This window comes from Jatropha curcas, chromosome 5, assembly GCF_041381405.1.
Source record: "Jatropha curcas cultivar XTBG-Jc1 chromosome 5, XTBG_Jcur_1.0, whole genome shotgun sequence".
Lineage (NCBI taxonomy): Eukaryota > Viridiplantae > Streptophyta > Magnoliopsida > Malpighiales > Euphorbiaceae > Jatropha > Jatropha curcas.
Window position 1 is genome coordinate 4,752,275 of NC_143155.1, and position 12,269 is coordinate 4,764,543.

A 12,269-nucleotide genomic window follows, 5' to 3' on the forward strand; every position below is an offset into this window, starting at 1 on the left:
AAAATATTATAAAGTTAAAGCAACAAAATTGGACATAAATTTATATGTTTGAAATAATAAATGTCCATAACATGTTCATGCACTCCATTTACCACCACAATATGCATATAAAGAATTCTTTATAATAATGGATACATACATAAATTTACCTCTGAATTTTGCAACTTTAACCTTATGATACTGGAACTTTGTAAATGACCTGTCGTACACTTGAATTTGTAAATTTTGATAATATTAGACGCTTTTAGATACCAATATTAATAATTTTTAGGATTTTTAGCCTTTATTTGCAAAATATCGATGTCATATATAGTTGGCATGACTTTTAAAATAATAATTTTATTCAACTTTTTAATAAGTGTTTAATTGATATAATTTTACAAGTTGAAGTGTTCAATAAAATAAACTTGAAAATTGAAATGTTTAATAAAATAAACTTGAAAATCGAAGTGCTTAAAGTCTAATTTTATAAGTTAAAAGTGTTTAATAAATTAAAATAAAAATTAAAAGTGCCACAATATTAAATTAACAAAATTCAGAGGTGAAATAATAATTAATTTTTATTTGTTTGCAAAATATCATGAGAAATATTTTTGCCTTCCAAGCTACCATAATAACGATTTTGAATATTTCAAAGTAGTAAGAAGGCACTAAAACTAAAACAACTTTGTTTTGATATAACTTTTATTGAGATAGCTTGTGTTGACTCGATAAAATTGATTCACGAGCTAATCAGCCGAGTTTGTTTATTACACGAGCACAATAACTTTAACACAAATCAATAAGTTTATCTAATCGATTTTGAGCAAATTTTCATCGACCAGAACCTGGAACTGCTGATAAACGGGTTGATTCATTTACAGCTGTACAAATGGAGCAAGTTAAAGTTAAACTGTGGATGAGCACATAAGCTACATTTACAATCTTTTCTATTTATGAATCAGCAGCAATCAAATAAGATCAAATCAATGACATTGGCCGATTCAGCATCTCTCCATGATCATCGCTTTCTCTCGTGTTTATCCCTTATATTATGTATATAAATATACATACACCCAAGCGTTTCTCATGCTTTAATATATCATCTATGAACCAACTATTGAATTAGTCACAGCAAGCAACAATTAGCCAAGTCACAGTTCAAGGTTTTCTGCTACATTTTTTTTTTTTTTAAACATCGATAAACTTATTATAATTGTAGAAACACATGATAGTCCTAATTGTCGATTATCACCAATCAACATTAATCATCAACCGCGTGTCGCCACCACCATCTATTGATGACTCAAAAAATAAAAATGATGAAACCTAAGGACAAACCCACCATTATAACGTGCTTTTGAAACTTTTGTTTATATGCTTGAAACTGAAAGTCCATAGTTAAATATTATAATCACCAATAGACAACATTAGGTATTAAAACATGCTATAATATAATATATTAGACTAGATTCACTGTTTTTGGCTTTTCTTAATGTTATAATACCCAATATGAAATCAACTAATCCCGTTTAACCCTTTCTGATTTGCACTTTTGAAAATTCAAACATCTTAATTAACTGAAAATTAAAGCACGGAAGTTGTCTTGCCAACAATGGGATTTGATTTCCTTGCCTGAAATGACTACACAAAGGACTAGGTCATCTATTAGCAAAGGCAAATTAATCAATGGGCAGCAAAACGGCACATCATAATGAAATTTTCAAACTGGAAATCATGTGAAAAAGATGATGACTTCAACTGGTATTAGAATGCATTTGATGCGCTTACGCTTACTGAATCAGAATCCCTTAAACATGATTAGTCTAATTTCAATGGCTAGGCGTCCATACGGTCTTAATTTATTTTGTTCTGTTTTCAAAATTAATTGAAACGTAACGCATTTTTCATTCTTCTGATTATTCAAAATGCAATCAGAGAACTAATTCTGAAAGGAAACAACTAAGGCAACACGGTTGATATCAATCATAAGAGAAGGAAATTTAGATCAATAGAGCCACTGCAACTATTGCAAAAAATATTACTCTTCCCAGGAACTCAGTTCATCCACAACCAATACTTAATGCACAGACGTGTAAAGCACATCAGTTTCATAAAACATGATAGATTTTCACAACACAGAGGAGACACATATGACAAAACTATTAGTGAGAAAGTAACCCACCCAGTTGAATGGTATAAATAGAGGTGCTACAGTTCATGAAAGCAACACTAGAGATAACAACTTTTCCTAATTAAAGCTTTCATCTACCCAGAATTCCAATGTTGACAGAAATAATAATAATAATCGAGTACAGTCAGCTAGGCATACATTGATAGAATGTGAAAGCGTAGACTATTCAAATTGGTAAAATGCAGCATTAGCATTACCTATTCTCTCATCCCACCGAGAGGTCCTTCAACAAAGCTCGAAAAGGTGAATTTGGTTATCTGTTGACATCATGAGCTTCCTCAGTTTCCTAAACAAGAGGCAAAGGTTTCTTGTGATCAGAGAACATTATATCAAAAGCTCTCATTTAAAAAACCATAGCAAATGCATGTGATGAGAACATAAATTAGCTTGCAAAATGTATTTAGAGAAAAAAAAAAAAAAAAAAAAAGAACTGTGTCGTACAAAAAAAATCTTCACAAATGATTTATGGTTCATATAAATAAGGGAAAAAAAGAACAATAATAGTGATAACTAAGCCTTAATCCCAAACAAGTCGGGGTAGGGCAGAAAAAACAATGAGTAAATGATATTCAAAGCTGGAAAAAAACATGACATGAGGTTCCAATTTTTGTACTGCAATATTTTTACCTCTCTCTTGCTAACAGATCAGACAGGGATTAATCGACTTGAAAAACTAGCAAGCTTTTTCAAATTTTGAAGCTTTAATCAATGATGGCAATTACTGGGGTGTACTCATGTGTAAAAGTCAGTTGGTTAAATAATGTCTACAAAAAAAAAAAAAAATATTCTGAGAGGAAAACCTTTTTTTTTTTTTTTTGCTAATAAACTTTCTTATTATTTGTTGTTAGCAATCCTAAAAATTAGTAAGAAATTATTTTATCAAGTTCTGAGCATATTAGAACATATTGATTTTTTTTTTTTTCCCAATAAACAAGACTATAAAAAGTTCAGACATAAAAGGACTATTTTACTTTTTCAATTTACAGTTGAATATAAGCCAAAATTATACAATGAAAGGTCAACTGTGACTGTAGCTGTGGCTGGCAATAATCGGGAATGGTTGATAGACAATGGGCAGAGTGTGCCCCTATGTGGCTCATTCTTATTAACAAGTTAGTGAAAATCCAGAAATTTTCATTCAAAGTAACTTAGTTTTTTGTTTAACTGGGAAAACATTTTTTGTTAACTAATTTTCTTATGCATTCCAACACTAGAAAAACAAGGAAAAAGTGAAAAATATTTTCCGCCAAAATAGGAAGAGCCTCTAGTGTCAAATTGTTGAATGACTTCTGCTCAAATTGTATAGCTACTTGAATAGTATTAAGAGAACCTGTCCTCTTTTGCAAAAAATTTTTATTTTTAACCAACACTAAAGTGTTACCTGGTCCAAAATGGCACCACCAAATAAGGTTACATTCTCCTGAAGGCACAAAACCTTTGATTTCAAATCTAATTTGCAAGCCATGGTTGACGCTATCTATGCTAGAATACGTGATCCACATTACGCCACTGCATACACATGACAGACAATGCCATTGACTTTTACCTGAAAAAAGAATAAACAGTTCAGTTGCAGACTGGGCAAGCAAAAGTGTTACCTGAATCACAATTGGTATGTAAAACTCTAACTTGCAGCCTGTTTCAGAAGATCAAACCAAGTCTTCCACTCAAACTATCACATTCACTAACCCTTCAAGTATAAGGTGACCCCATAATTATACAGTTGTGGAAGAATAGAGAGGAGACCAAGATAAAGACATAAATACATACTTTACCAAAAATGGCATTTTTATATCTGGATATTCATCATTTAACAAAAGTAAGGTTTTGTTATTAATAAAACTAAATGCCTTCTTGTTCTACCATGAACTTCATGGGATTCATCAGTAATAATACACCAATGGAGTTGATAATAATCAACAGTTCCCAGAGCAGAACAATGGAAAAGAAGAATAAGTATTCAAGGATTCAAGTTAATTGGAACCACTGTTTTATTCATTTTTTGAAAGTAAGATCCTGGTATCATGGATAATAATGCCAAAAAAGTTACTAATAATTCAATTACATACAATTACATACACACACACAAATACCAATCAATTAGAATCTGTATCAGGGATCATGCTAATGCCGGCAAATTGATGCAGTAAATAACCTCATAATAGAAGTATAGTCTACAGAGGAAGAAGTTACAATCAGGAAAATTCTCGCACTTGAAAGACAAAAATGCATTCAACAGGACAAAAAGAGGGCATTAAATGAGGGGTAAACAGTCAATTCCTCACCATATTCAGTAAATCACTGTAATCTGGTCTGCGATTTCATTTCAGATTGGATTACATAATGTTAAATAGTAGAATAGCAATGTGAATAGTTTCAATTGTGACAACCGAGAGGGTTTGTAAATCACCATCAAAAATACATCATCCAAATTTCCTTTACTCTTATCATTTATATAAAAAAGGGTTACCAGGAATTGTAAGTAAACCCACTTTCAACATAATTAACAGAAAAATAAACAAAAAAACTACACATAATAATGGAGTCAAGCTCCAGATTGGGGGTTTTTTGAGCACATCTACAAACTATACATGAGCAACTGATAACTAGATAATAAACTCACATCATTACATTGTAAAAATAAATGAAAATGCAACAATAGGATATACTGCCTGTTCCAGAGATCTTACAAGCCATACAAGCTGCAGTAGCAAAACAATCAGACTCATCATCTGGCACGAATCTCCTCTGCATCATTTCATCATGAGCTGCCAATTAGTCCTAAATCACACATGTTCTATCAACAATTGCAGGCTGCAGTATGTGGGTCAAATCAAAAATTGTCATCTGGGACAAATCCTCTCCGCAGCATTTCATCATGAAATCGAAATGCCTCCTTCAAGTTGTCCTGGGAGACATGTCCATTTATCAAAGCTGTATATGTTGATCTATCAGGATTTACCCCTCTCTCAATCATTTTCCGTAAGACCAGTTCAGCCTCTTGCATTCTAACTTGCCGACAAAACCCATTTAGAATTATATTATACGTAATTAAATCAGGCAAAAGACCTTCTTTTTCCATCTTATCGATCAGAAAAAAAGCTTTGTCCATATTTTCTTCTCTAACAAATCCATTAATAAGGGTGTTATAAGTAATGCTATCAGGAATAACTCCTTTCGAAACCATCTTTCCCAAGAATTCGTCAGCTTTTGATGCATCACCTGATCGGCAATAGCCCTTTATTATAGTGTTGCAAGTCACAAGAGTAGGTTTGATGCCTTTCTCAATCATCTCATCCCACAACCTGAATGACTCAGAGACAAATCCTAGATTACAGTAACCATTTATTAATATACCATATGAAATGTGATTAGGAAACATCTTCCTATAGACCATATCATTCCATAACTCATTTGCTTTCTCCATTACACCAACCTTGCAAAACCCATCAATTAAAGTGTTGTATGTCACAATGTCTGGTTTTATATTCCTCTGGGTCATTGTTTCAAATAAGCTTAGTGCCCTATTCATATTCCCATCCTTGCAATGTCCATGAATGAGTGTGGTAAAAGTGTAAAAATCTGGAAACACTCCCCTTTCCACCATCTCATCAAACAGTGCATTTGCATTTGTGAGCATCCTGTCTTTGCACAATCCATTTAATATTGTATTGTATGTAACTACATCTAAAACACAGCCCTGCTCCAACATTTCATCCCTCATCTTCAAAGCCTCAGACATCTTGCCATTTCTACAATACCCATCTATAAGTATAGTGTAAATCACAGTGTCTGGAACCAAGCCAGAATTCTTCATATCTCTAAAGTACGCTAATGCCTGATCTATATGTCCATTTTTTGAGAACACACCAATAAGTGAACTAAAGCTAACTAAATCACAAGCAACCCCTAGATGCAACATTTCACCAAATATTTCTTTAGCTTCCAAAAAATTGTCCTTTCTACAACTTTCAACAAGCAATGCATTATAAGTAGTAGTATCAGGACACAACCCAATGCTCAACATCTCATTCAAAACTCCCTTTGCTCTAGCATATCTTCCTTTCCTACATAAACCATTAATGATAGAATTATATGTATAGAGACAAGGTTTCAAGCCTTTAACTGACATTGAGTTCATTACTTCAAAAGCTTCATCTAAAAGTCCTTCACGACAATATGCATTGACAAGAGTGTTATATGTTACAGTATCTGCAAAAACTCCTTTTTGCTCCATATCCAATAAAAATTTCTTAACATTATCAATCTTGTGATCTTTACACAATGCATTTACCATAATATTTAATGTATAAACATTCAACCTAATCCCACTTCTAATAGTTTCCCCATACACTTCCCATGCCAAATCAACCCAACACATTTTTACTAGCCCGCCAAGAAGACTATTACAAGCATTTATGGAAACCAAAACCCCTCTACTTCTCACAATTCTGAATGCATCAGTCCCTTCTTTTAATTTCCTAGCCTGCACATAAGTCCTAATTAGCAAATCAAACACCAAATTATCCAACCCCCAAGTAATACCCATTGATATCAAGGATTCAACAATCTCCATAGTTGAAGCTCCACTTCTCCTAATCATCCTAAGAATAAAAGCTTGTGCATCAGACAGTCTTCTGCTACGTACCAAAACATGAATCATCGCGCTCAATGATATTGATGAATGCTTAACATTCTTGCTACTTAATACAACACGATCGATAAATCTTACACCCAGTTTCAGATTATCACGGGAACGATGTAAAACCTCAGCTATGATTGATGGGCTTAAGCGAATACGATAGTTGTGTAAAGAATTTGCATTACCTTGCCTTAAATTCAACAAAATTTTCTCCACCAAGAATGAATCAGGTAATGCTGTTGCTGACTCCTGGCAAGGATTTTGGGATGCCTGTACAGTATGGAGACGTTCAAGGCCATATTTTGAGCTTGAGTTCAGAAGATACCTGGTAGAGTAAAGTCCTTTGTAGGTGTTGAGGATTCTGTTATACCCTGTCTGAAAAGGTAGGGAATAGATTACCATTTTTGCGAAGTCAGTTGTTTCAGGTACTTTGTTGTTCCCTTTTCCCCTTTTGAAGAAGTATGGAGGGTGTTTCTCGAGGAGCGAGAAAGGGAGGGAGACAGAAAAAGAGAGTGATTTCTGTGAGCAAGCAGAATATTAGGTCCTTTTCCCTTTCTAGTTGATTTCACTCTGCAAAACATTGGAAATATGTTTTACATACATGAATACATAAACTCATGGGATGTATGTTAAATTTGCATAAAATTATTTCTCCACAATCTAGGGCTTGTCACATAGCTATTCAAGGCGAATGAGCACTTAAAGGGGCATTGTTGATTAGGATTATGAAAACTCTCTGCCCATCAATAACCAGGATGGACATATATACAAAGACCAACTGGAAGTTCAAGCACATAATATATATAGTACAAGTACACTCAAAAAAAATTTACACATATGGAAGTGAACAGAACTACTCTTTGATACCAAACTTATAGAGAACAGAACTTGACAAATGTTCCATTTTCCTTTCTTTTGGAGGCAAACAATATGAGAGCAATGTTTTGCATTTCAATCATTGTAAAATCAATGCATAGAACCCAACTTATTATTGAAATTGCAGTTTTAGGATTTTAAGATAAAGAAATCCAGTCTCTCATGAAATTGCTATATATTATAAATAGTATAGCAATTTGATTCAACAAAAAAAAAAATATTCCACTTTGACACTAATAATTTCTAAATATTAAACAAAGAAGAATATTTCAAATTTTTGCAGAGATGTAAAGGGAGACAAAAAAAAGTACTTACAAATGATGATAATTCTAAAGATTCTGATTGAACGGCAAACTCAAAACCGGTATTCATGGTTTCCCGCCATCAAGTCCAGAGAGAAAAGTGCGACCAACGAATCGAATTTGAATGATGAAGACAGACATAATTTCTATGTTCCTTTTTGGTTTCTCTCTTTACTTGTCCTCGCCATCATTTATCTCCTTTATTTGGTTTTAACTTTTACTTTTACGTCATGACAAATAGAAAGGATGACAGTAGGTGTTTTAACGTTTAGGAAGGTTTTTTTTAAAACAAAAAAAATTTCAAAATCTATTATAGAAAAGGAAAATAAATATTCATTCTCTCAATTTTGCCATAATTATCTTTCACGAACCGTTTCCATGGGCCCGACATTAGGGCCTAGGTAAGCTTAAGGTCCCCAAAACCCGTAGTAAGCCTACAATATCTAGGTCTACCCAATCTAAATAAATTTGTGAAAAAGTGAGCCCATATTATTGTATACAACAAGTCATATAACCATTTTATATTATGGCCAATCACAATATCATAAATATTCCAAACATGAGCCCCAATTATACCACACAACACTCATCATATGGGCTAATTGATTAATCCATCAGCATAAGTTCATCGATTAACCTATTCCTACATAGTATTTCACAACCTAAAACTGCACAGTTCAAACTGCATGCAGATGAGACTGAATTCCCTTACATTAAATAATATAATTAAAATAATACCTAAATTTGAAATTACTTCTCTAGCTCTGTGGTGAACGAAATAGAACTTAAGCTGAAAGAAAAGAGAATCTACTTCCTAAAAAATAAAAGTGAAACAAAAAGAAAGGAGTGGGTTTGATAATGAATAATAACTATTGCATAACACAGACATTCACACAAAATGCTTCCTAAAATACTAAAATGAACACTCGTCCAATCAAACAAATGGCACAACATCAGCACCCGCATACAAGTACACCTTCACGTAATCAAATAAGTGGAGATTGGTCTGTGGCGTCACCGAGACCCCCAATGAACTGTCCTCACACATAGCCCATCCTCTCATGACGTATGCACCAAGGAGCCGATCCCCCATACATAACCGACCAGTCTAATCCTTACTTGACCAGCCCTCTCATTTTTTTCATAATCTCTTTTCTTTTTCATACCAACAGAAGGTCACCCTGTGGTTTTCCATATAATTCATATCATCAGATGTTACACGGAGATACCGATCTCCCCATACATGGCTGACAGTATCAAAGACCGCCCTCACAAACCCATGGTGACCCACTTCATCCCAATTACACGCAAACAAGGCATAACAATATCACAACACAAATAATCAAACATCGCATTTAAATGCAACACATTAATAAACAAAGATTATGCAAATATACAAATATACACAAATATACAATAAGTAGAAAAGTAATGAATTAAATAAGTAATAATCAAATAAATAGATAATTATAGCATTAAGTGGTAATGTAACTATGCATGACGCGGATGGTAGTTTACTATTTATTATTATTCATTGTGATAGAGAAGAGGAGGTGCTCTATCTCAGATTTTGACTTGAAGGACTAGTAGACAAATCCGAACGATCTAAGTAAATTAAGAATGCAAATGAAGAATTGGAGTAGGCAAAGGAATAATCTAAATGAAGAATTAATGAATTCTTCCAATAAATTATCTGCTAATCTAACTTACTATAACTAGACTAGATTCTGCCGAAATTTTGATAGTATCTCCCCTAAAAGTTGGACTATCCACCTGTTTAAAGAAACACAACTTAACATATATAGATATGAATCATTACACACAGCTCATCCATCATGCGATCAAGCAATTTAATTTTTCCCTTCCTCCATTCCAAATAACAATATCAATATTACATTCAACTCTCAACATATAAATTGAAATAATCTTCATTGATCCAAGCGCATTATTAGACATTCTTTAGCCAGTTATCAAATATAATTAGCTTCTTTAGCCAGTTATCAAATAAATAAAACATTTCGTACACATATATATATATAAATATAAATAAATCTTTATTCATCCACCTTACTCGGGCAAAAGTATCCTTTAATAAAATCCTAGACTAGTCGCTAAGAATCATTGTTTTAATTAAATTACACTTAGTTAAATGCATCTTTTAAGTAACTAAATTCACCACTTCCAATTAACTTAATAAACGAATCCATTACTATATTAACTTATATAAAATGGCACTAGCTTCACATTAGTTGCCGCTTATTAGAACAAGCGGTCTTACTTTACTCAAATTTACATACTATGTTCTAAGTAACTCGCATCACACAGAGAATTAAATTCACGTCCTCATTTGGTTTATAGTCCAACAACAATCATTAACTCAAACTAAACTAACTTAAGAACCAATTTCTCCTTCATAGTCTCACTAAAATACACCTACTATTACAAATTAACCAATCACTTAATTATCCATTTCTTAAACCAAGCTTAAAGAGAGAAAAGTTGCTTAACACATTTCCTACTTAAGCACTTGATTACAACAATCATATACTCATATGTTTATACCATAAGCTATAATTCAAAGAGTCAATTAAAATGGGTGCTGCCAACCCAAGGGAATCAAGGTTTCCTCAACAAAACCCTTACACTATATGCCAATTACCTCACTTCCCAATATAAACTAGATTATTCATGAGAAAACTAAAATATCCTATTATTAACAAATTCATATAAATAACTTATTTTGAATGTTATCAAAATGTAATTACTTTGCTAACTAGCTAATCAAATCTTTCCAAGATCGTATAGTTCTTGTTTTATCGACTTTCAGCGATTTTTCAGCTTGAAGTCTAATTTCTAAATTTGTGTCAATCCACAGTTCGAGTATCAATTGATATCAGATAGTAAAACTAATTATATATTCATACTCTACACGAAAAATGCAATGTTCTGCCTCTAGGGAACTCTGGTCACCGGAGCCACCGCTGTTGCCGCCGTCTACGGTGGCCGGGGGTCTTGGTTCTAAAATTCATCAATCAACGCCAAATCCTGTTGCAAATCCCAACTAGAACGCGATTTTATGGTCATTTTCTACCAATTATGTCATTATCTATCAAAATCCCAACTTATAAACCAATTAAAACCAAAGTTCAAATTTTCCTAAAATTTCCGATTAATTGCGAATTAAGCAAACAAATGATTTGTAAAGGAATTAGAAAGGGATAGTCAGCCGACCTCGTTGGTGTCAGTCACCGGAATCGTTCGAGGGGTCCGGAGTTGATCATCGCAACCTCTCTGTCTCCCTCTCTCTTTCTGTCGTGCGAGAAGTAGGCCAAGAGCACGGAATGGGTCGGATGGTTATAACGGTAGGGACTAGAAGCGAGGTTCAGGTGGCGCGAATGGCGTTCCTTGCTGTTGATCGGTCTGAAAATGCGGCAGGAGGGGCTGAGGGTGCTGCGATCGCAGCTTCCTGCGACAGCCGCGCTAGCTACGCTAGCCTGAGACAACAGAGGTAAGGGCGAAGGAGAGCGGCACGGGAACGGCAGCGGGAGGCGATGGGAATGGCGCTGGCTTCAGGTGACCGGAAAGGCAAAAGGGTAAGGGGGAGGGGGTGGAGGTCGGCGCTGAAGGGGATATGGGGGTTTCTAGAATTGTTTTTGGGTTAGGTTTTTAGGAATTGGTTTGGTTGATTCAGGGCTGGTTTGATTCATAGAAGATTCTAGATTTTAGCTGGTTCGATTCATTGAGTTAGCTCTAGAAACTTCACTAACTAGTATAAAATTTCTTTAATAAAATTTGATATTTAAATATGCATAATTATAATGATTATTTTTGTTTTGTGGTAATTAGATTATTTTGTGGAAATTTTATAACATTTAACTTAATATTATTTCTTGCATAATTAAGAGGGTTCTCGATTTGAGAATTCCGATAACAAGCCTATGGGCTTGGATAAAATTTATAAACTTGGGCTTGGAATAAAATTATCACTCGGAGCTCATGAGATCGAAAATTTAGATTTTTGATTTATTTAAAATTCGAAAGTTTTAAAAATAAAATTACGAAATATTTTATTATCTAAATGATCCTCGACATTTTGTATACTCCTTTCATTCTCTTTAATATAGAGAAACTTTTTAATTTGAGGGTTTCTTTTATGTAGAGAATTTACTCAACATGAAAACTTTAAAAAGAATACCGGATGAAAAAGACAAGGATGCCCTCATTTTAGCTTTTAACCCTTGTGCATATTATGTTTTGAATGAGGAAAGTGGCAGAC

At 33.6% G+C, this 12,269-nt stretch overlaps 1 protein-coding gene across 5 annotated transcripts; it reads right to left on the bottom strand.

Moving 5' to 3' along the window:
* Window positions 1-3,578: 3,578 nt before the first annotated feature.
* On the bottom strand, window positions 3,579-11,745 carry LOC105629000 (Tetratricopeptide repeat (TPR)-like superfamily protein). 5 transcript variants are annotated; one of them, XR_002283733.3, is made up of 4 exons: window positions 11,225-11,675; window positions 7,215-7,385; window positions 4,864-7,085; window positions 3,579-3,719 (listed from the first exon to the last, which is right to left on the bottom strand). XR_002283733.3 is itself a non-coding variant. In XM_020677286.3 (2 exons), the coding sequence occupies exon 2, from the start codon at window positions 7,215-7,217 to the stop codon at window positions 5,007-5,009; it is 2,211 nt and encodes a 736-aa protein (XP_020532945.1). In that variant the 5' UTR covers window positions 7,218-7,385; window positions 11,225-11,674; the 3' UTR covers window positions 4,593-5,006. The 5 variants fall into 5 exon arrangements, 1 of the variants encoding a protein (XP_020532945.1); XR_002283731.3 differs by having other exon boundaries at window positions 4,864-7,385; window positions 11,225-11,674; XR_002283732.3 differs by lacking the exon at window positions 11,225-11,675 and adding an exon at window positions 8,007-11,199 and having other exon boundaries at window positions 4,864-7,385.
* Window positions 11,746-12,269: the final 524 nt, after the last annotated feature.